The sequence below is a fragment of the Symphodus melops genome (assembly GCF_947650265.1).
Source record: "Symphodus melops genome assembly, chromosome: 4".
In the NCBI taxonomy this organism is placed as follows: domain Eukaryota; kingdom Metazoa; phylum Chordata; class Actinopteri; order Labriformes; family Labridae; genus Symphodus; species Symphodus melops.
This window is the reverse complement of record NC_136694.1, coordinates 8810460-8836547: the sequence shown is the minus strand read 5'-3', so window position 1 is coordinate 8836547 and position 26088 is coordinate 8810460. Positions and strand designations below refer to the sequence as shown.

Below are 26088 nucleotides of genomic sequence, written 5' to 3'. Positions count from 1 at the left end.
CTCTTTGGCTTTATTTGATGAAAAAGTTATAGAGAAGAGGTAATGTGTAAAAACACAGTGGGGGTTGACATGCACCAGATGACGGGTTAAGAGTTAAACCTGCTTGGAGGCTTTGTGTCTGTACACGGGGCTCCTGGTTTAACTTGGTTGGTAGACTGCGCTAAACCATTTCCTCAATATGAATCATTCATGAGAATAAGGCATAAAAAGAAATAAATTACAAAATAATTACGCATCATCCTTGTATTTAGATTGTAACTGTAAATGCAGTTTATTAAAAAAAAACTTATGAATGACATAGTTTGTTTTATAATGATAAATAAGTTCAACTTTAGGCATGGCTTACCAAATGACAGACAGCCATGACAATGCACTCTTTGAAGCAGAAGTACTGTGAGTGTTGTTTAAATATTCACACGCAGATTTGTATTTGTCTCAAAAATGTTAAGGAAACATAATTAAATACTGAATACCAAAATTGAGCCTGCTGTTTCAGTCTTAACAGTGGACTTATCCACTTATGTAATAATTTTTACAGAGTATCATTATTGGTCCAAAATGATCAAATATCTTAAAAGGTTGAAACCAAGTTAGATTAAATAATAATAATAATAAAAAACGTCTCTACCGAACTACCATACATCACACATTTCTAGTGACAAATTATTTTCAAATGTTGCAATTGTAAAATCACTCCCTCTTGATGAGTGACCCCATGGCTGATAATATACTGACAGGGAGAGGTTCAGCAGACATAAATATTTTGCCAAAACAAACTCAGAAACAATACCTGCAACTCCAGCTGTTGTACAACCTGCATTTGCACCCGACACTGGGCCGTGCTCCTGTCATCCAGGGCATGCTCATTGTTAAGATGCCTGGAAAACAAGCAGATAAAAGATCATGTGTGAAATACAATACACGTAGAACATAAGGTAACATTGAATGAAGAATGAAACCTGAAGATTTATGACAGTCAGCTCTGATTAAACTATAGCTTACAGATAAGTAGAGAGATGAAAATATTTAGTTTCAAATCTTTAATGTTGCTCCTACTTATTCCAGCTTCTTATTGCTCTGTTGGATATGCAATATGTTTTGTTTGTCTGATAATTTTGCCATTAAAATTAAAAGAATTGATTTTTTTTTTGCCTGAGCGTACTCTGAGGACAAAGAGATGAGATCTGTCACCAACTTGAATTATGACTATAATTATTCCTGATTATTTTATATAGGGAAGATGGTCTCTTTTTCTGTACGTTTATAACTAATCTAAATAAGTAGCTCACTTTGTTGCAGACAGCCTTTTTTCTGTGATTTATAAAAAATGGTGGAGATAAGGTTCACCAGTGAAGGAAATGTGATTGGAGGAATTTTATCAGCAGCCACATGAATTACTGTTTGAAAATGCTTATGCAGGGGCATTTCATTAATCATTTAATCATAATCCAAGCAGGATGTTTGAACTGATTTCACAAATACCCTTTCATTTCACTACTTCATTATGCTCGCTAATGGATCCAATATATTATATATATCATAAATTATATCACATCTTCGGTGACCATGTAGGTCACTGTAGCAAGGCATGTCTGTGTGCACGTAGTGAGACGGGAGAGAGATGCATGCCTTTTCAAATGCACTTCTTGTCATTTAGAGCAAATTACAAAAACGACCAAAGTCAACCGGCAGTCGTGGCATTGCTACCGAGATAGCCCATTACATTTGATGCCATTTCTTTATGTACACATAACACCTTAGAGTATTCAACACCATACTCTCAGAAAGCAGACACATGAGTAGGGAAGGAAACTGCTACTAATGTCAGCGTTGCTGTTAAGCTATTCTTTATTTTCAACATTGAGCTGACCAGTTTCAATCTGCCCCTAAATGTCTACCCACTGTGTTTGGATTATAGTTTCTTTTCTTTGAATGAAAGTGGCATAACTTAAAGTTATTTATTGAAGCTTAAAATAAATCAAAAGGTGTAGTTTAGGAAAGTGTAAGCAATAACCACAATAGCTGAAATTGAATTAAAGTTCTCTGGGCTTCCCATTTGTTTGAGCTTAATAAATGCCAATTTAATTAAGTAGGTTAGAAAATGAAACAGGTAAACATTTCAGGACATCTTATTTAATTTCAATGGTGAAAATAATAGGTAAAGACATTTCAACTTTAATTTAACTGACAAAGACAGAATTTTCAATGAAGGGTGGCCTACGTGAGCAGCTTTGGAATTTCTATGTTCATAGGAGACGTGTGCCTTGCCTCTTTCATCCTTTGTTACATTCCACTTTATTTTTTTTAATGACATGGAGAGTCACTGTGCATAATTAATAGGAAATGAAATATTCAAATGGCCCTAATGCAGCCTTGAGAGGAGTGTCTGGACACAGGAGCAGGGGATACAGGGAATTGACATCGAGTGAGACTATGAACGTTGGCATGTGTCACTTTCTGGACTTCAAATGAAGCCACTTCTAAAAGCTCTCTGGCAGGATGACAGTCCCTGATGTAAATTGCCACAATAAAACAAGTTAAACAGACATTCTTGCAACAGTCGGCTTTTTAACACCTTACTTACATTTTCTGACTATTTTTTTCTCCTACAAATTCCAGTTATACAGACTAAAGCCAGAAGAAGTCTGTCTATAAAAAGGTTTATTATCCATACTGCTTGTTGGCAGTTCAAATTAAGAAATCCTTTCAGTTTTTATTTAATAAAGGAAACAGATGCATGTGTTTAACTATAAAGTATGCAGAAAATAAAATAAACAATTTAGTAATTTAAAAAAAGTTTCCATCATTATATGGTGCCATATTTTTTTTTCCCGACAGCTGTGTAATGTGCAGTAGTCCAACTCTGAATAATACACAAAACAATGCTAAAGAATCAACAATCAGGCATGAGAGATACATAAAAATGGTCGAGGCAGACACTGTCATGATTTGTTCATGTTAAGTTTTTATCATTTCAGTGCTTAGATTCCTTTATAGTTTTTTTTGTTTGTTTGTTTTTTTGCATCATTTTTGCCTTGGTGTTGCTTGTTTCCCCGTTGTGTATTTTTATTGTATTATTTCCAGGTTTAGTCTTCAATGTTTTCTCTCTTTTCTTTTTTTAAATTAGTTTCACCTGTCTGTCACACCTGTGTTTAATTAGTCTCTTGAGTTTCCCTGTGTCCATTTTTCCCGTGGCTCTGTTTTTCTCTTGTTGGATATCTTTTTGGACTTGGATGGACTTTGAGTTTGAACTTTTTTTTTCTTTATCCTTTAATCTTTTCATTCAATGCTGTCTTTAGTTTTGTTATCTTCACTTTGGTCCTCTTCTTTGTTTTGCACATGACAGACAAAGTGCTGCATGAGAAGTTGCTGTATTGTTAACAGGCTCTGACCTCTGACTGGACATTAAGAGGATAGTCTTAACCCTATTAAACAAACTTCATGCTCCAGTGTACACCCAGCGCAGCACTTATGTATGCTGAACCCAAAAACAAGAACAGGCATTTGATAGTGCATTATGGAATGGAATGTTTTCTTTAAAAGATAAATAGCTGAAATCTGGTTGTCCTCACTTCTCTTTCCTCTAGTACATAACACATTGAGTTTTGCTGACTTCATACGAACAAGCACAAAAGCATGCACTTACGCCCACAGAAACACAAACATACTTCTTAACCTTAGAGTTCATTACTTCTTACAAAATGTCAACTTTGGTAACTGATATATAATGCCTAGAATAGTCTTTGTTTTATCTTTGGCTTTTTTGGGAGGCCTAAAGGATCAGTTGCTTAGTTTCACGTTGAAGTGCTGAAGGGTTTGATAGTTAACACCTTGTTGAGCTGCATGCACTCTCGCCTGCTGTTAAACAATGGCAGCTTTGTGCAGACTATCCCCTGATGTTTTTTTTAACATGCTCCAAGCAGTTTGAGCAGACAACTAAGTAAACAAGATGTTGCCATGATAAAACACTGGTAAAAACATAGCACAGTGCACTTAGGAGTCTTTTGGAGGGAGCACTAAACTGGGCTCAGAATTTCTTCTCTTCTTTTCTATAAGCAAGGGGTGAGGCAAATGTTGGAATGAGACAGACAGACATACAGTACAAGTTAGCAAAGTGTACACTAAAGTTGTAATATGTGTCTTTGTGTCTAAGGGTTTGTTTGTGTAATTTGGTGCGAGTATTTAATGAAAATGGATTTTTGTTAAATACAAAAAATACATACCGTAAATTCCGGACTATTGAGCGCACCTGGATATAAGCCGCACCGGCTAAAAATAAGTAAATAAATGTATTTGTACATATATAAGCCGCACTTGATTATAAGCCGCAGGTGTCCACGCTATAACAAGAGCTATTTACACAGACGTAGGCTACCGGTAACATCCGCAAATACTGTAGCGTCCGTACGGACGTTAAAGGACGACGAGAGCGTTCAAATAATAACTTTTAATAACCCGATCACTGTCGGCCGTGACCACGCCGTTTACAGCGGAGAGCAACACATAACTTGCCGTAACAATCCAACTCTCTCCCCCAGCGTTCTCTCATACAGCCACTCAACACGTTCTCGCTGGTGCATTCACTGACTCTCCACATAATCGGAATTATGAACACATTATCAACTACTGACTTTACAACATGAACTGTTACAATACGAAGCCTAGCCGACGGTGTCTGTAACACGGCTGATGAAAAAGATGACCGTAATATATTTCACAAGAAAAAGTCCATCCATTCACTGCCTCAGAATGACTTCATTACTCACTTCCTCAGTCTCTGTTGTCGCTGTCAGTGTCATCTTAACGTGCAGCAGCTCTGTTAGCTTCTTTGGCAGCCAGGTCGATCGCCTTTAACTTGAAAGCTGCATCATATGTATTTCTCCGTGTGTTTTCCATCATGAGGGTGCGTGCATGAAGCGCAAAATGACTGATATTAAGATCCGACGTGACGAAGTCAAATGTTTTTGCGGCAGAAGCTCATTGTCCCCCAAGAAAAATCCATGCATTGGCCGCACCGGAGTAGAAGCCGCAGTGCTCGAAGTGTGAGAAAAAAGTAGCGGCTTATAGTCCGGAATTTACGGTAATTACCTTTTGTGATACCTACAAAAATCTCATCTTTACAAGCATGAAATCCAGAGTAACTGTTATTTAAGTGAGGCCAAAGTTGTTTCAGTAAACCATTAGGAAAATACAAATCTTGACAAGACAGGAAAAAAAAAATGTCAGCTGCATCTGAGGTGTTGGTAAGAAGCAACTTTCTCTTAGTCATATGAGATGAAACATTATCTTCTGCTTGTTTTAGTAAAATAGAATTATGTCATATCTGGTTTGAAGTATAACTAATCCCAGGTTACAGTGAGTCACTGATTAGCTGCCACACATTTGGAAATGCTTTTATCCTCCCTGTAACTATGGCACTGTTATGTGCTGGATTACCTAGATTGCTAAAGGCATTCACAGTCTAAACCAGCAGTCTGTGTCAGAAAGAGGCACATGGTCAAAGAGGGGGAAGTTTGATGCAATGTTGGCTCTAACAGTACAGTTACATGGTAAAAAGAACCAACGGAGAAAGGCAAATAAAACGCTGAGAAAAAGTCAGATACACACAACAATCCCCCTTCCTACTGACAAGGGCAAACATGCAGAGCACCCTAAGCACAGGCTGTAGCAGATAAACATCCTAGCATTGTTTGTTTGGGAAAAATAGCCCCTGTCACTATAGGAACTGCACTTATCACAGGAATTAGAGGTCCATGCCGTTCTCAGAAGGAGACCCCTCCACAGTACCCATGTCAAGGAAGGGCCAACCCAGGCATCCACTCTCAGAAATAACAACTGCACCTGTAGTGCCCGAGTCAAAGGGAGTTACAAAATGTGTAATTGACCCAACAAGAGAACAAGCAAACTATGATAGAAAGACACCTTTGACTATAACTCATACTTACTTGAGAAATGAGTGGAAATCGTCAAACACAGCCTCACATCCAGGCCACTTGCAAACACCATGACCATAGAGAGGGTGACAGTGGGGGGACAGCTCTTCTAGAGTGGATCTAAAAGGGAAATTCACAGAAGGATAAGGATTATTCAGCATATTGAAGAGTTTTTTCAGAACACTAACTCCACCTCATTTCCTTGTCAAACAAATATAAAAAGATATCAAAGAAGACAGAAATGTTGATGTATAATTCGGGCTTTCCTGTTGTTACTGTATGATGTTTCCACATGAAAACATTGATTTAATCTAAATCTGTAGGCCTTTTTGTGCTGACTGATTCATTATGTCTCAGAGTCCACCTGGCGGAGGGTTTACAGCAACCTGGAACCCCCAGGAGTATCAGGGACTTTCCCCAATATGCAAAAACTGTAAACATCCCAATCTGGTAAAAAATATCTATACTGGCCAATCCCATGTCACCAGAGGCGGACAAGCACACATCAATTGGCAGAAAACAGCTTGAAAACAGCATCAGTCTCAAAAGCCGCAACATCCCTCAAAATACAGAAGACAACATTTTCCATATGGTAAGGTGTGGTACCACAATCAGTGACAGGGGAAGGAGGCCAGTGCAAGACGGTGTCTGCAAAGACAGTAAGACAGGCAGCCATATGGACACACGCACAAAACAAGGCACACGACTTGCAGCAACAAGAGCCTAGGGGACTGGCCTATATTGCTACCACCTGTGCTTGTGGTTGTTTGCGAGCACAACATTGATACAGATTGAGCCCAACTATCTCAGACACTGAGAGGGATAGGGACATCTATTGCAGCTAAACTCTAGTTGTGTCATGTGGACTGAATGTGGTTGGGAGTTTACTTATTTATTTTCAATCAAGATCATCTTTTTTGATAAAAGTAATAAATTGTGGAATTACAGAATAATCATTTTTAACAACAATGTGTGGACAGTAGCAGACAACCCTGGTTTTCAAGTTAAAAAGCTTTATAACAGATATGCAATATTGTTGTTGTCTTGGAAAAAAAAGTCTGATCAAAGAGCTCTTGCAGTGTGTGTGAGCAGAGAGAATCCAGTCACATCCATGTCCCTCCCTGTAGGAGTTAATATACCTTTAAAAGAAATCCTCCATCCATACTCTCCCCTTCATTCACATTATTCGTCTTCTTAAACAATCGCTGTATAGCAGTCTCAGAGCTGTGGTTACTGACTATTGTTGGGAGGCTAAGTGGGCCACTTTTTGAGGATGCTTCCCTTTACAGCACTGATGCAGAGCTTTATTGGGAATTGTGTCAGACACAGATCAGACACATTTCATTCAATTAAGCTACCATTTAATAAAGATGACCTCCTTTACAGGGGTGTACATCTTTCTATGCAGATCTTGTGCTGTAAAACAACATGGGTAAACAATGTGAGGCACTCAGGCTCTGGTCACATCAGGGATGTTGCTCAAACAGATTATTCAGCCTACTTGCCAGAGTGTTCTTTGAGACAAGTTAAATCAGAACTACATGCCTTGTCTTCTTGTGTCAAGCCAGCAGTGATTGAATTTCTCCTCCTTCCTTAAGACGGAAGTGCAAAGCCGGTGAGTGATTCCTGTGGATGCACTTAAGGTTTTAGTTGCAGGCGTCGTTGTGACTGGGTAGATTTTATATGACACATGAAACTAACTACATGGTACTTAGGGTCTTCTGTAAACCAATCTGAAGCCAGTCGGGAAAACAGGCCCATCAGCACAGAGGCTTGTTTCTGGTTCATGACAAAAGGACTTGCAAAACAGCATCAATTAAAAGTTCATTAAGTTCAGCACCAGGAGGGTGAGTGGATGCTCTCTATTAACAACACGACTGGCCCAATCCATTATCTTCAACCTGATTATTCAAATCCCTGGATTATAACCGTCTTTTTTCAGAGCCTTGCTTGGAATAATTTTACTGAAGGATATTTATTTTTTCTCCCATAGTCTGATTGGAATTGAGTCAGCATCATCAAAAAGAGGAATGATGCTCTTGATGGTTTCAGGATTTAATGTTCTGGAATGTAACATAAAGATAATTGGTTGTATGAATATATATAAGTACATAAAAAGAAACGTTTGTGTACACTTTACATAATTTATCTTGTCTTAGTTATTACACAGTGAAATCTGGGAGAAGGTAATCCTCAATTTCAAGGAGCAGTAGGGCTGGATGACAAGAAACTGCTTGATTTTGTGACAGATTTGTGATACTGTAAGAACATTTAAAGCTAGACTGCCTTCTTCACATAAGCTTGTGCTAAAGTGCTGTTGACATATTTTTTTAATCTCTGTCAGCCAGCACGAGGCAAAGGAAAGGCCACCTCTTGCATTATGTCTTCTCCAATGTTTCATGGTGCCCTCAGGAGACAAGGGATTTTACCATTCCTGCCATCAATACACACCTTGTTTGCTTCTTTGATATAACGGAGGATTTAAAGTTACTTAAAGCCTCTCAACAACCCTAACCTCAAAGGGTCTGTTGGTTTACTGTGATAAATATTTTTATCAAAAAAATATATTCTGCTTTGCTTTTATAATGACAATTAAAGGTTGTCTGGAACACACAATGCAGATGTTAGGCTGTGAGCCAATGATGCCTGGAGGCTTCTCAGTTCAAAGATTAGACTCCTGTGTAAGTAAACAAGCCATGTGTGAGAATGCTGTTTTACTTTTTTTTTTTTTTTTTTTTGTTTAGTTTGTTTTTGTAGATACTGCATGCCAAAAGATCCCAATATATAAGTAAGAGTTCTTCAGTTCCGAATTACTCCTGAGATAAGATGTGACTTAAAAAACCAATGTGGTAGAAACGGACGCAACAGAGTCTGCTACACACCGACCTTTAATAACAATATTTGCATTTATATCAATGTTATGTGTTGTCCAACACAATGTAAACATCAACAAAAGAGAGGACAACAACATACTGACTAACAGAAAACATCTTGCAGCAGTTTAATTAGTGAGATAGTAGTAGTTGTGTCATAGTATAGAAATGTCACCCCTCCTATTGGCTCAAGGTGAATTATCTGAAGAATATCCTGCGGCTTTCTCACATCAGCCCATTGGACTTGCTGCGAAAATAATACTAGGGGTCTTGCAAGAGAATTTCCGGGTAAAATCTGAGCAAAAAATTGTGTTGTTTGCGTTTGTCAGTTTTAAGACTGGTTTTCTAATTTTTTTAATAGTTGTAGACTGCAAATTACACAGAAACAGTGCTTTCCTAAGCAGGTGTCCTTGCTGACCTATATTCTCATAATAAGGGCATTCAAAAGATGCAGACAAATGCAAATTATAGGAGCAAAAAAAATAGGTCCCTACAGAGGGAAAAACTCACCCTTCTCTTTTGTGACTCATGTACTGCCCATTTGTGGAGACATGCTGGTTGAGTTGTGTGTTCTTTGGCGGGACCGGGGATGACAGGTCAAGGCCCCGGTGGCCATTGTTGCTGCTGTTGTTGTGCTCCTCCTTCACATAAGCATTTGTCACCTCCTTCCACAGTTGCTGCAGCTCTGCTGGAATCATGCCTGTGACAAACAAATTGGATAATTAAATCAATTAGCAGCTAATCAAAGTCTCTTCTTCAACACTTAATTAAATCAAAGCATCTGTAAACAAAGCCAAGTATTAATTAGAAAACATTCCACTACAGGGTATTGTGCAGAAAGCTCCTGCCCAGCTCCCCCCTCCTTCCACCTTACACTCTCCCACCCATTTCTATTCTGTGATCTTAAGTGTGTGTGTGTGTGTGTGTGTGTGTGTGTGTGTGTGTGTGTGTGTGTGTGTGTGTGTGTGTGTGTGAATAAATCCCTGGCATTCACACAAATTTCATGCTAAAAGGTATATAATTAACATCCAGACAAGGCATGAAATCCAAATAATCCCTAACATTTTCCTTAAACAACAGAGATGTGCAGAACATACACCACAACAAAAAAAAAAATTCAATAGCAGCACAAGAAAACATCCAAACCCTGCCTCCTTGAGGAACAGAACCCTGGGGTTATATTCCCAAAAGCACATTAATGTGCAACATACTTAAAGCTCTGCAACACCTCAATTTGACACAAACGAATTAAACCTCATTAACAAGTCAAGTACACTACGGATCACACAATCCTTTCAAAAAGAATCCCTTCAAGACAGAAGACATGTCTGTGTGCTAGAAAGCATAGTATTTATTTACTGCCTATGACTGACGGCATTCATGACAACCAGGGTCAGAATCTGTTTGTAGATCCCACTATATGTCTGAAAGAAGAGAGCCTTTGATGGAACAAAACATATTTGCGTCGAACCTCCAGTGTTTTTGTTACTGTGCCGTAAAAGCTGCTGTCATTTGACACATATATTAGGATAATGGTTATGTTAAATAAGATAAAACCTTATGGGTACAAAATTTCACCTCCTATATTTTTAGTAAAAGAAAAAGTATTGCATCTGGTTGCCATGATTTTAATGGCATACATATGTAATAGCTTGTATTTATTTTTTTATTTTAATGGGTCTTCAAATATGTGCTGAAATAATCCACTTATTTAAAGCATTGTGTATGTGGCAATACAAATCCTGTTGATATGTTGTGAAGACCTCTAATTTTACATTACAAATAAATGAATCCACTATCAAACATGGGACTGGCAAATTAAATGACGATCACATGCTTATCTTCTTGAGGTTTTACTCTCCGGCTGCCCCCTTCCTTTTTCTCATTGCAAGCTTAATAGATATCAGAAGTGCTCCTTTCAAGCACCAAATTGTAATACATTGTGTATAAAATGCTTAGTCTTCATTTACTCCTGTTGGGGAAAATAACTATGAGGTGAAGATCTCAAGACGATCAGCAAAAATATTTTTAATTTGATAAGCTACTAAAGATTTTAATTATGCTGGTAATGGAGGACATTGGCCTAATGAGGCAGAGGACTCCAGAGAGTCGCAGGGGCTAAGAACTGTGAAATGAGTCTGATAGGATTGCTGTAAATTCACACCAGATAGTTTGCATATCAAAGAGCAGGAAATGATTGCAGGACAAATCAATAACCTTTGCACGTTCCAAGGAGTGTCTTTTCCTCATTAGAATATTTCAACAGCATTGCTCTATTCTTTTTGCCTGTGTTCTGCCTTGATGTGCCCCAATTAAAGAGAACATCCATGTAAGTCTGAATATTCCTAATATACTGTATATTCCACTATGCTAAGATCCACTGCTTGCTGATTTCCAGTTGTCTTATCAAAGTATATATTGTTGTTTTGATAGTTTATGAACAAGTGTTTTTTTGTTTTCTTTTCTGTGATAGCTTTGTAGTTTAGAATCAGAAGGTCACTGGTGATTCGAGTGTCCTGTGCTCCGACAGCGGGAACAATCATTTTCCCCCACTTGGTGCACGGTGACAGTGGGCGATGTATTTTTAGCCGATGGGCTTGACAGGGCAGCCCACTCTGGCTCAATTACCCAGCAGTCCTGGTGACCCCAACACCACTGTTTACTCTGATATAGCTGCAGAGGAAAGATCGGTCTGATGAGAGAGGTAACGGAGTGGGACAAGACTGTTTCTTTCTTTCAGAAGTCCTTAGTTTTATTGCTCTCTGTTCTTTTCCTTTTCCTACTTCTTCTATTTTAGCCAACCTCTTCAAACTCAACAATAGAAATGGCACAACATTTCCAGTAGAGTAAATGAAAAATAAATATCATTACAGAAATGTCTCAGGGGGTATTGTTTTTGTGTTTGGACACAATGCATTGACTTACTCGCCACTTTATACTGTAGGACATACAATGACATATCTGAGAATCCTCTTTCCAAGGTCCCCAGTTTGTCCATCCCTTAAATGCTGGATTGGTTTATCTTTTGTCTTTCCATTTTTCAACACAACTTTTCCACTCATTAAGAACGGGACATATGGACAAGCACTCTAAAAAATGTATGTTGTTGGGACACTTGATTGATCACCAGCCTCCCAACTTAATTTTACCTCTGCAGGTAGCTTTGGCACCAAGACAGGCCGAGCTCTTCAACCTTTTCATGTCCTTGTCCCTCTGTACCCAGGTGACCATGTTCAAGCAAGCAGAAAGTTGATTTAGGGTTTATAATGACATCAGTTGCAGGCCATCATCCTCCAAATAAAAAATGGCCCCCAGTGCTCCAGGCTCTTTAAACTGAGCTGTTACTTCTCACACACAGTTGGTGCCATGGGGAGGAAAGTGACATGGCTATTAGTTTATTGTTCTGTCACACTGGGACTTTTACTGCACCCCTGTTTATGTTGCTGTGACCACTGTCCTTCTGATATGCACCCCTTAGGCCTAGAATATGTCCTCTCCCAATGCTGAATGAACTATTTCCAGTAACTAATTGCTTGTTTTGTCAATCACTGACAGGTTCCACATTACCCACCCCTATCTCTAATGTTCTGCTTTTCTGTGAGCAAGTCATGGTTTACAACATTCTTTGCTTTCATAACACTACCAAATGTTTCTTGTTACTGTCGCCCTACTGTAGTTCCTCCTTGCAGCTTAAATGTTGTTGTTCAGCCACAAAAACTCCCTTCTTTCAGACAAACTTTAGAGGATGAGTGCTCATTCTGGACAGGACTTAAAGCAATTTCTAAACAATGGGGAAACAAGACAGAGCACATGCTCACAGGTGCATATATTTGGCAGCAAGATACATTTACACACGCACACAAGTTTAACGAGAAAAGGCTTATTGGGGTATGGGGGAAAAACTTAAACTGCAATCTACAAGAGTATACTAAATCAGATATATTAAAATGTTTGATACTAATTCAAATGTAATCCACCAGTCCGTTCTTTTTTTCCCCAGTAAAAATTACAGAAAATCTGTCTGAGCCAGTTTTGTAACAAAGCAAAGCAATGATGCAAAATGAAGGTACAAACTACATAATGAGGACTACAAACATAACAGGTTGCACATCTTAACTGACTGATAAGTGAACAAAAACTGTTTGTTTGGCCTTAGGAGTCTTTAAAATAAAATCTACATTTTGAAATAAAAATGAAAAAAAATCATCATGCCAATTTACCCTTCTCAAGTTTAATCGTTAAGCACTTGAAGCAAATAGGGCATCAACCAATCAACAACAATGCAGTTCTAACTGCAAGCTGAATATTGCAGATAAGATCTAAGCACCTTAGGCCTGGCCTGCTGATGCATGAAAGAGTTTAACGATGTGGAAAAAAGAAAGGTCATCAATAGCTTCAAACAGTCAAGCTGAAAAATGTTTAGAAAAAGGAAGAAAAACTGGGGGCCTCGAGCACTAACCTAAGTGTTGTATAAGCTGTCAGGGCTGGCATTCCATGTGTTCCAAAGACACGCTAACAGAGTCCAACTAGTTATAACGAACTTGCTCATAACACATGGGAAAATGCGGTTGCTTATTCTGATGTTAATACTGACAAAAAAAGTATAGATTTAAGCACAACTCATTTCAGTTCATTGCTGTAAAGAGAATCTATTTGCAAAACTCAATCAGAAAAAAAATAAAATAAACTAAAATACTTTCTATTTGAAGTTTCCATTCATTGTGTCTGGGATAACATTTGAAATTGTGATGACTTGTATGAGGCTTTTATTGTTTTGTTCACTTAATTGTTGAATAAACATTGCCTAACAATACACATGCGGCATAATGCATGGACTCTGATCCTGTTCTGTGTGAATCCATTTCATCATTTAAACCACAGTTGAATAGATTAACATTTGCAGTAAAAAAAATTTAAATATTGAAAACAGAATGCCTTTTATTGATCAGGCGAGACGCCTTACAGGAAGATGACACAGGACACAGGTGGAAACAGGATGTTCTGAGGCTGTTGTTAAATCCATCATGACTACAGTTCCTAGTAATACCAACTTAAAATGCTTTACTCAAAGGGCGTGTGTATGTTTGCCAGACATCTGACATAGAGCAACTCAAGCACACTCACAACACAGCAATGGTCCACGCCTGAGCTCATGCAAGTAGACGAGTGATTCCATACCCAGTCCAAACAATAATACCACTGTACAGACTGTGTTTGTCTACAAGCAGTTCTCCCCCTAGCTCTCTCATTTTTATTGCCCTTATCTTGTTATTACAGAGCTGTTTGTCTTAGCTGTGGATGAATAGTAAATGTCATATTCCATAACCACTTTGATGATGCCGTTGCTACAATGCTGCCACTTCTTTAAAGGTCATTAAGAAATAAAAACAAAAAAATTTAACTTCCCGGCCCTAAAAAGGGGCATTGACTCTTCCAAGTTTTAGACACTTCGAAATCAATAACTACCTTTACTGATAGTTTAGACAATAGAGTCTGTCTTTCCCCAAGATCAAGGAGATTGCAATCAAGGGGTCATTCACAGCCGCTGGATAAAAAGTTCAAGAACAAAGCATGGATAACAATCTGTATCACTATTTTTTAACAGCAATATTCGACTCCCAAAGTCTAAGACAGTGATAGACAACATGAAAAGCCACACTAAATGCAATACACTATTACACTGAGCAAGGTTGAGTTGGGATTCACAGTAGGATTACAGTATGTGGTTATTTAAGAAGAGAATTATTCACTTTCACCAGGACAATTTCCACAGGTATTGTTGCAGAGCAGTAGCAGATCAAATCTCTCTGAATATAGAAATGCATAAACTGGATGTCAAAATGTTCAGATGAATACAAATAAAACGAAAAAAGAAAGTTGTAGCTAGAAAATAACTAAACAAGAAAAAAAATTTGTGTGATATTTCTCCCAAAACTATAAGATATTGAAAGAGCAAAGCATCTTAAAGGTAGCCTGTGAGTTGATTAAAATGATCAAACATGAAAACTTAATTTTCTAAATGTAGATATTAATGGCAAACTTTCCTTCTACGCAATGTTTCGCGAAGAAATCTTACATCACCAAATTAAACAAATCCAATGACTAGTATGAGTAGATTAGAAGGAAAAGAGTTGATGCATTAACCCCAGACATTCTTGTCAAATTGCATCGGGTTAAGTTGTCGGCTGATGGACAGATGTGACACATGTTGTCGGCTGTTATTTCAGTAAAGTGCAGTAATGTAAGGTACTGACCCTGAGTGAGCGAGTGCACTGGTAGGCCAGTCTGTCCAGGTTGGATTGTAAGCAGCCCTTGCCTCTGAAGGTTAAGCAGATGCTGCTGTTGAACCTGCTGGACCTGCAGGAGTTGCTGCTGGAAGGCCAACTGCTGTGCTGACACCTGCCGATGATGGCACACACACATGAATATACACAATCAAGATAGAGAGGCACACTATCAAAAAACTTTATGTATAGGAATAAGAGTCAATGCAAATATGCAAACCTAAGTTTCTGGTTTGTACATCATTCTGTTAATGTATGCTTCTAAAGAAAAAAAATGGTTAATGATTTTGTCTTAACGGTGTTAATGTTGTAAAATTAGGACTAAAGAACAATTTTGTTGGTTGAAAAAGGTACTTGATCTTTTTGAGAGTAAACAAAAAAAATCTTGAAATGTTGCTCCTACAGTATCGTGGATAAGTCTCGGCCCACTGAGGAGAGGTTGAGTACACAGTAAATCTCTCAATCTCTTAACTAATGAGTCGAGAGACAAATGACAAAGAAACAACATAGTAAATCATTCACAATAAGAAGCACACAAATTTAATTACAGCCATTCATAATTAAGCAAACAACGTGTGACAAAATCAAAGTGTTTTATTACCACCCCTGTAAACGTAACAACTTTCCCATGCACAGTGCAGAGCTTAAGGATATACCCTTACCTAAGTTGTGCAGCAAGCTTTGTTCAACAGCATGCTGCTGATTGACTAAGAGATGGCTGTTTATTTAACCTCAGGCTATTTCATCAAGACATAATTGATAAAACGTTAGAGTCTCTTAACAGATCTAGTTTAGGTGAATATTGGGTTGTTGAAATGTGGTAACATTGCTCGGACACAAAAAGTGATACGAGTGTAGAAAAGACAGTTGAAAGAAGAAAACCGTTACGACCAGAATAAGACAGAATTAAATTATCCTAAATTCCAAATGAGGGAAACACTTTTTTCATAATGACATTCACCTCAGCCACCAGATCAGAAAAAGAATTTGTGGGACACAGTGGTCTATAACATTACATTAAACATAGCCAGCCTGTTGACTCAGGTAAACTTTTGAGTAACCAAATTCCTTCACATATTTTAGTAAAGTTTGAGATGCAGGTGGCCTGTGATGTCCTTGTGTATATAAATAAGTTGTTTTTTTTAACCCTGTTATCAGCGTTAAAAAGGTTGAAACTGGTTTTCTGTTTTGCTTTCCACCACAAGCCCAAAGATAATTGTGCAACTGGGTGTGGTTTCACAACAGTTGAATGCAAAACAATCACAAGGACCAATGTCTTCAATCAGATATGCTAAATAAATAGTGAAATAAGCATTACTCATAAATTTCCCTTTCTGGCTTTTTCCTGTTTTTTTTTTCTCGCTCCAGCAGATGACAGCTGTTATGCTCCCAGCATGAAGACTGATTAAAAACCTTCATACCAATAGTCCAAATAAGAGGTTAACTTCAAGTGGCATGAGGGAGTGAAAAACACAGTTGCAGACAAATGATAAAGAGCGGCACTGGCAGGCCTTTATTGTCAAGGTTCAAATATAAAGTTAAAGATCTTTGAGAAACTAAATTTTGATGCCTTTACAATAAAAGAGGCACAAAGCAACAACAGGGGGTTATTGTCTGGCAGCCACAGGGGAGTCACCGCATAATTCGTGTTCTGTCTTTTGATGACTGCTAGAAATGTGACTGAATAAAGAGGGAGCAATGCAGAGAGAAAGAAAACATCGGCAAAGGGGTAGAGCCTCTCGAGGTTGCATTCCTGTGATCATACATAATATGCTTCAATTTTTTTTTTCTCATGCCTAATTCAATTGATCAATTGCAACTCCTTGTTGCGCCCCATCACCTCCCCCCTCTTTTCTTCTTTGCTCATCTAGTGTTTACATCAGATACGACTCTGTGACAGGCTCTATCTGAAGCCGACAAGCTCAGCTGTCATGTTGATTTATGGGAGAATCAGGCTACAACTTGTCCAAACTGAAGCCCGCAGTTCATTAATTAGGGAGCAACGACTTTGAAGTTTGTGTGCGTGTCAGCATTTAAAACTAGTCTTAATGTTCTAAGCTTCCTTATATCATCAAACAGGGAAGTCAATAGGGACAAGAGTAGAAATTCCCAGATATTCTTTGAACTTCTTCTGACCGTACAATAATAGTTTGCTTTGTCCACAGTGATCCCTGTATCCTCCAATCATTCACACCCATTATGAGTGCTCCAAGTGAATAGAAGGAGTTACAGAGAGACATTAAGAAAGATGGAGAAGAAGAAAATCAAAATAATAACACAGAAAATAAAGGATTTACTTCTGCATTCATGTTACGATTACATGGCTTTTCTTCACCTGCCATTTCCACGTTGAGTAAAGCCTGTAAGATTTATGTTTTGTGTTCATGCTTTTTCTCCTTTATGTCCAAAACAAATCTAACATAAATAGGCATCGCTTTGTTAAATAATAAATTTTTAAACTTGTATTATTATTCTAAAAAAACAAACGTAACATAAAAAAATTAAGGAGATGGCCTTAAAAAAATGCTGCTTTAAAGGGGATGATTAGAGAATAACAGACACTGTTATCTTAGCTAAGCAGCATTCAATTATTACCATTTATCTGACATTAGTGCACATGATTCTCCCCCTCTCCCTCTATTTTAATCAAAGTCCGGAAGCAGTTGAGGTGAAGAGATGGTACCATATGACCTCCATACTCTGTCTGGCCAATGGGTTTGCTAATGGTAAGCAGTGGAGGTGATGTCATCTTACCTCTTTACTAGGCTTGCTGCCTGCATGCTGCTGTTGTTGTAGAAGCTGGAGGTGGAGCTGTTCTTGCTGCTTCTTGTAGAACTCTTGGAGTTGCTGCTGCAGGAGAGATAGGAAGGCAAGTGTAAGTGTATCAGTCATATTACCAAGCAGTGGTAAAGAATGTTGTCTTTCAGACTTGAGGGTAAGAAAAGAGAGCCGCTAAAATATTATTTCTCTTTTAAGCACTTTAATTTAATCAACCGGAAACATTCCCCATTTTAATTTCAATCATGTGATGGCTTGTCTGATAAAATGATTTCCTTTTACATTACCTGCTGTAACATGAGGGCTTGTTGCTGCTGGAGAAGAACCTGGAGCTGCTGAGGGCTCAGGACTTGCTGCTGAAGTATCTGCTGCATCTGTTGTGGAGTTATAACTTGAGGTGTCATCATAGCCACTGACACTGGAATCTGCAAAGACAGACAAAGAAGCAGATAAAAGTCAACTGAAGAAGTGCACGTATGAAAATGTAAGCCATCATCTATATCCATTTATTTAAAAAATAGGAGCATGAAGGTTACTTGGAAAAAAATGACTTGTTATAGATCACAAAGTACATTAAATTAGCTAAAGGTAAAAGAAAAAACTGACATCTTTGAAGTAAAAGGCATCTAAAGAGACAAAATACCATGCGACGAGTGCAATAATAACACATGCATTAATTTCTGACTTTAATCATATCATCTAAATCACTTACAAACACGTTATTTATATCTCTCGATATATATATATATTTACGTATCTATATTTAGATATGTACAGTTGACACAGACTGACATAGATAGAGAGAGACAGATAACATTTCAACTCCTCACTGTTAAGACAAACGGTAAAAAAATAAATAGCTTGTTTAACGCTTTATTGGTCCTCTAATTACTCAAAGCACTATTACACACCGCAGGTCACACCTACCAATTTAAACGCATTCACACAATGGCGGAGGTTTCTTTATAAAGTGCGGACATGAAAGATTTCCTTAAAAAACGATGTGTTAACGCTATTCGCACACTATGTCATGAGATTATTTTTTTCGAGGCAAGATCAAATGTGATCTGCTTTCATGCCTGGGGGAGGAGCTACAGTGTATAACAGTCAGGCCTCAAAATCTTTCTCCAAATAGAAAGTGTGAGTGCTTGACTCAAATCAAGTGATTTGATATGACACCGAATAGCACCCACAACAGCCAGGGTGCCTTGATTTCTCTGGCTGCAAAGAAGACTGAGTGTGTCTTCATTTTTTTTGTAGTTAACCTGTCTGCCGATTCTTTCGGGTATGCACCTTTACACAAGAACTTGTGAATTAAGGTGTGACACATTTTTGTAACTCTCTCTCAAGAGCCAATCAGCAGCTACAAGAACATGCATAACTGGTGACAGTCCGTCATCACCAAGGTTACCCAAATTGTGTGGCCGCCGTATATCTAATGACAACCCTTTGAATTTTTCATGCTTTTCTGAATCTAATTTTCTTTTTTTAAATCTCCTCTGTTAGTAAAAGGGGCTTCATGTCACACACCCCATATGCGCATCACCTTAGTTATTCTCCTTAATGTAGCATAAAACGAAAACAAAGTGCAGCCATAATGAACAGCCTGTACTGCAAATACAGAGGAAAGGGCAGTGATGTCAAGAAAGAACAGCTTTGATGCTCTCAGGGTAATTTACTGAGCTGCTGTACAACAATGTATATCAACCACTGAGAGAATGACAAAGGTTCAGCTCCACCCAGAACTAACACACACAAGGCATTTCTTATTTCCAACATTAGTATCGTAGTGTATGGAGAAAACTGCAATATCATTCTACATACATATACTATTTATAATATATATGTTAGGTAAATAGAATTAGGTTACAACACTAAGAACATTTTGATTTTGCACCACTTGTCATCTCATTTGCATAGCCTTTCATGTTCAGATTTTACAGTCACACAGAACTCCTTTATTTCTGGGCAATGCACATTTTTATAACATATTTGAAGGTCAACTATGCAGCCATTTCCTGCATGACATGCAAATGCTGTGTGTCATATATTTCCTCTCCAAACATAAAATGTATCCCCTTGATCACTGGGTTAGAAATAGGGCCCCTTTTTTCAATGCTTTCTGCCATATCTTGCAACTGTTTTCAAATTCAAAATGTGGTCTTTTTTTATTTTATAGATGTTTTTGCCAGATCATACACAGTTTGATGTGGAAAACAAGGAGAGTCAACAACAAGTAAACAGATTTTACACACTTATAAAGCTCTCGAAAGCTGTCAATTCCATCACACAAATTACACAGATTTCCATCAATGCAACCGCCTTTAATCCTTTCTCCTGCTCATCAGGATAACAATTCTTCTTGCCAGGAATGTCTGACTCACAGTCACTACTGCTAGAACAGCTTCCTCTGTACAGAGCCCTAGCAAGACGCTATTACAGACCTCCATTTTATTACCCCATACTCCATTACTACTGAGGTCATTAGCAGCAAGAGGAATTGTTTGCCTCTTAACCTATTGATCAATGCAACTAATGCCATTTAATCCTGTCTTGAAGGAGGGAATATCTACCTCAGACTGGTTCCTATTGAGGGGAAAGCCTGGGGTAGCACTTTTACTGAAAAATATTAACCTGGCTGCTAGATCATGCCCCATTTACAGCATATACAGGCCACCTGTCACCATTTAAAGTGCTCCCATATGGTGCAGTCCCTTATCACGATCCACAAAAATGTATCACCATCCAAAGAGAGTCTAAAGAAAGACATGAACTGAGCTAATAAACATTCGCTGACCCAGCTGTAATCTTCTATACATGATGAGGGTATAAAAGGTGAAAGTTTGAGGATGCCAAAAATAGTTCACGTTTATGAATTTCACAAAAGTGTGGTGTTCTCTAGGTGCCTCCTGTATACATGAGCATTCTAACCTTGAACATTCTCACACAGCTACAGCATCTAGAGGCAATACCAGCATAGGCCTGCTGGCCATACACACACACACACACACACACACACATACGTGAACATGTTGAGTAAATAATTAACTGCATTTGAGAGCTAACCATATCTTTGTTGAAAGTGGGAAAATACCTTTATGCAAGTTAAAAAAAACATGGAGTAAATCTATTGAATATTTAAATATAATGTATATACACTCTTACTTTTAGGAAGTGTCCATTTTAAAACCGTTCGCAAAATTCATTTATTCAAAAACAAAAATATTTCCTAGAAATAAAACATGTCTGTACTGCCTCTATGTATTACATCAAACAAACAAACAAACAAAAAAGACCCCAACAGAAAGCATTCTTCTGTGATACCTTTAATGATACACTATCCTCAGGAGGTAATAAGACTAATCCATATGTCCTCAAGCAACATGTAGTCACTGATTATGAGTGAAAGAAGATTCTACCTAAACACCTCCTTCTACCAGAAGTCAGAGGTCAAAGCCTGTCGAAAAAGAGTAGGGATGAGGAAATCTGCAATGTACCCTCAGTTGATAAGGAAGGTAGAATGAGGGACTTGGAGGTGAATATTACTTGGACGAGATGAAACGTTTTATTGGCTGTATAGGTGAAGCTTCACTGAAAGAAAAAGGACAGAAAAAGAAAATAAGTTCCAGTGGATATCCTGTGTTGTATGGGCATCAAATGGAAGGGAAAAGTGAGGAAGACATAACAAGCCCTCAAGAAATTACAGACTGTAGTCTGTTTGAAGTTGTTGTTTTACCTTGGACTGAAGTTGTGTAAGAAAATGACTTCCTATTCTGACTATTATCTCTTTCTAGGAGAATTCTACAGTATTAAACCTATCAAAATTAAACTGACTAATTATTCTCTATAATAAAATAATAATATTAATTATTATTACTATTATAATGCTTAATCCAAAATGAAAAGATTTATTTTGTTTACAAAATAAATGTTCTTCTGTAACCTAAAACTAGACAAAATTTCATGACTGAGAGCCCTTTCTTATGGCCTCTATAATTCACTTCTTAACATCCACAATTAAGTTTAAAAACAAAGATATAAAAATATTAACAGATGAACAGACTGCCACAGCCATGTTATACCACCATTTACTGTACACATACAGTATATTCTAAGTTGATTATGGGGTGATTGGTAGGGCTTATTTGCAACATGTGCAAAAACAAAAGTCAAGATTGTATTTTAATTAACTTTTCAACTGCAAACAAGATTTGCCAGAGCTTTCCTAGAGTCTAGTTTAAGCAAACAAACTGCACGCTGAAGCGAGTGAGCTCTCACCCCAACAATAACAGCTGAGCTGCAAGTTAAACGCTGATTCCCACACTGGAGGCATCCACCACTCCGGGCAACCACTGCTGACCCCCCTCCCCTTCAGCAATCAAACACACACACCATCCCTTGTGTCACCCCCAAGTTTTGTCTGGCAATTCTAATGTACTATTTGTATTTCAGCTATATAATTGTGAGTTTATTGTGTAACAAAAAATTCAGCTAAAATCACACGGACCAACTATTGTCTCTCTATTGTATGATGACATTAGTATATTATGGAATAGAAAGAATAAAACTTTTATAAATAACATTTCCTTGTCAGAATATTTTGGAAGTTAATTAGAACATTATGATGGTAAATTCAATGTCCTGCCCCTCTTTTTTACGTTTAAAGACACAGTTGGATTTTTCTATGTGACATCATTAAGGGTTTCATATTTGGAAACCTTACCTTACTAAAATCAAAGTGACAACCACTATCCCCCATACCACAGTAACATCTTTTAAGATTCCTTATACCTTAGGTTCATTGTTCAGAGAACTGCATATCTGTGAACTATGTTGTAAACTACAAAGCATGTTATCCAGATCAATTATTTTAATCATATAAGATTTAATTTAGATCACAGCCACTAAAACCCCTTTAAATAAAACTAAAGTCAAAAGACAATGGCTGACAAATCGTCATGCAGATTGTTCCTATTTTCTGCACACCAGCAACGCAAAGCTAATCCTTGTTCCATTACCGCAGATGAGGGGGCTTTAAATTATATCCTAGACAATTTTAAAGTTGCCAAGTAATGTGCATTCCATAAAGTAAAAAGGTTATTATAAAAATCATTAAGAAAAAATTAATCTCTTCAGTATGTCTAAAGCATAAACAAAAAAATAATAAAATTGTATTTGTCCACACAAAATACAAACGATCCAACAATATTCCCAATGAGTAAAATATCAATGTCATCTTGTCCTACAGACATTTAAGTCAGGGGGGGGAAAATGAGTGATGAAAAAGACCTACTGCCATAAAACACCACACCGTGTAATCTCATCATTATGCAACCATCCAAAGCCTTGGAAACACATGTCAAGTTTAGAGTTAATATCCCTATCTGAAACTGAGACACACTAATGCAACATTGTAATACCCCTTTAAAAAAGAAAGAAAGCGTTTTTAAAGAAAAAACATATCAGTCTGTAAAGCCATGGAATAACAACAAAGGTTTTCTCTCTCTGTTTTCCTGCCTACTTCAGTAAGTAAAGACTTTCCCTGTAAAGGATATCCCACCGAGGGTGAAGCTTGAGCTGCACCCCTTGTTTCCCCCTCTCTCGGTACACAGCTAATATTTGGTTGCCTATGTCATGGTTTAGAAATGACGGGTGCTGTCAGCCCTTTGCCTTGACAGGCCACTGCACAAATAATATTCCTGCCTGAAAGGGCTAATGCACTACTAATGAACAATAAATCAACTTTGATTATAAACTGTCAACCCAATCAGCTCGCACTCCAGCTATCCCAAACTGTGAATCTCGGCACAGCTGCACAGCATTACTGTGCACACCGCCCTGTTCAGGCTTCCTCTTTCTCCTCCTCAACAGTCTAATTTTCTCCACACTACTTCCCACATCTCTATTTATTTTTCAGGAACTCACTTTCTAAGCTCTAATGCAAGTTCTTAAAACATGTCCCAAAAAAATACTTCAGAAAAATGGGAAATCCAGAAGCTACAGAAAAACTTTAACAGAGTGACCATGTAAGTATTTTTAAGGTCGCATTGCTTAACTGGAAAACATTTTTGAAAAAAATAATTCAATACATCAGTCTACTGCAGAAGAAAAAGTAAAAGTAACCAAGTTCTAAATAAAAACTCTTTGTGTCAACTAGAAAAAATAAACAAGTGCACAGAAAATGCTCACTAAATTTTCAGGCAGATGTGTGATGATATTTGTTTGTCAATCTCTAACATGATTGTAAGGTTATGGCTAAAAGTATAGAGCTGTGCCAGCCTGTCTTAATTTACTGACACACCATGAGGTGAGTAAGGATAAGACCAGCCCACAGCCTAAGGAGCAGGAAAAGTCTGACCAGCATTTATTTCCACGAGATAAAAAAAACCCCACTAACAATTAACAAAATAAATCATTACAAAAAAACAACAATGTGTAATATAGAAAAAGTGTAACATCGAAATGCCTCACCCTGTAAGTATTGTTTGTTTTTGTTTTTTTAAACAATAATAAAAAAAATATTCTGAGAAATAACTCTGTAAGACAAACATGACATGTTTTTCCTGCAACTTTCATTAATCCAAACTACACACTACAGTTCAGATCCTGCTTGACTGGTTAGCTCACTGACACAAAAGTAAACAAAACTAAACAAACAGTTGAAAATGACAGTCGAGAATTATTTTAAATTGTTAGGTATAGAACACTGTAACTGACAAACAAGCTGGCAAAAAGGAATATCCTTGAACACAAGTGTTAAAGTGCTCAAAACCAATAACAGCACTAAAACAAAAACGAGGCAAACAGTCCTATTTCATTATGCACATTCATATACAAATCTAAAGTACATGACCGAAAAACAGACAAGCTTTCTTTAGTCTTTTTACCCATGTCAAATTAAATTGTCAAGTTTTTTTGAAACAAGAAAGCTGGCAAAATCACAGAAATCAATCATATTGACAAACCTGACAAACTCCATTTAGCTGGCAGGGTAAACAGAGTGCTGGGCCACGCGGTGTGGAGTGAAGCAGAGCGAAGAGCTGAGCGGAGAGGGGAAGAGAGAGAGACAGAGCGAGAGAAAGAGAGAGAGACAGTCTGTGAGTAAGTGAGTGAGAGGTCGGGAGAGATAGAGGCACACAGGCAGGGAGGCTGAGAACTAGTGCTGTTGTGTTGTGAAGTCTCCAACCTTCCTCAGGATACAGACAGTTTGCACGCGGATGGTTGCTCCCTGGCTGACAAGATACAAAACTATCCAATCAACCACGCCCTTCTCCACCAATCACAACCAGCTCTCTAAACATAATCAATTCAAATGGGGCCACACAATAGGGAGTAGCGGCTGTGCTGCAGGTGAACCCGTGCCTTTGTTAGTGGGCCCCTTTTAAAAAAAGGACACAGTTGACGGCTGTTAACCCTTTGACCCCTTCTGGGACTCCGGCCATGGTATTGAAACAATGGGAGATGAAAGAAAAGAGGCCCTTTAATTAAAAAACAGATAAGTAAACAAAGCTAGTAGACAGAAAGAAAAACTGGCCCATCTATCAGCTCCGTTATTGTTATGCTTGCTGGAATGTGCAGGAAAAAAGACAAGTCATTTCCCAATCTGAAAATAAAAAATGCACATGGAAATGCACATTAACAATTAGACTCTTCCTTTCTGTAGAATTCCAAAATTGAGACATTTACACAGGTCTATATTTTAGAGTTGAAATTTTTTGGGGAAAAGTTTGGCTAAATCTGTTTATCTCCAGGTAAATTTTTTGGATTAAATCTTCAACTATTTACATGATTGTTTAAGACAAGTTTGTGTGTACTAGTTCAAAATATTAACAAAAGCACATTTATTTAAAGGTTATTCTTCTATTACCAGTGAGACTTGCAAAGACCACTCTCATTAATAGGAAACATTACACAAGCTTTCAGGCCACCCATCAAACTCCATCCCAATGAGAGCAATTAGCTGTCATAATATCATCTCAGTCTTTATCATCCATATGCACTTAGAAGAAACGAATTGAAAACAGGACTCTGCCACCTACTGGAGATTCTTCTGAACTCATCCAGGAAGGGAAAAGGCAGAATTAGGTCTGATCATGTAACTGACCAAAATTAAGTTTTTATTATTCATCCAAAAAAAAAAAACAGAAATATGGGTCTTTTTTAAAAACATAAAAACACATAAATGGAATGAGTTGTTAATCCGAACAATTTAAAGCAATT

At 37.7% G+C, this 26088-nt stretch overlaps 1 protein-coding gene across 4 annotated transcripts in view; it reads right to left on the bottom strand.

Annotated features, from left to right (window-relative positions):
* The window catches only part of foxp1b (forkhead box P1b), a 39757-nt gene extending 14349 nt beyond the window's left edge, over positions 1–25408 (bottom strand). For 2 of the 4 annotated variants that reach the window (XM_079340489.1, XM_079340492.1), the window contains exons 1-7: positions 24834–24918; positions 18156–18293; positions 17845–17940; positions 15061–15205; positions 9317–9506; positions 5946–6053; positions 791–878 (exon numbers count right to left, since the gene is read on the bottom strand). In XM_079340489.1, the coding sequence (XP_079196615.1) occupies positions 791–878; positions 5946–6053; positions 9317–9506; positions 15061–15205; positions 17845–17940; positions 18156–18275 (747 nt within the window). In that variant the 5' untranslated portion in view covers positions 18276–18293; positions 24834–24918. Of the gene's footprint in view, positions 1–790; positions 879–5945; positions 6054–9316; positions 9507–15060; positions 15206–17844; positions 17941–18155; positions 18294–24833; positions 24919–25054 lie in introns of those variants that run through there. The other 2 variants (XM_079340490.1, XM_079340491.1) reach the window with 2 other exon arrangements.
* Between the last annotated feature and the right edge of the window lie 680 nt (positions 25409–26088).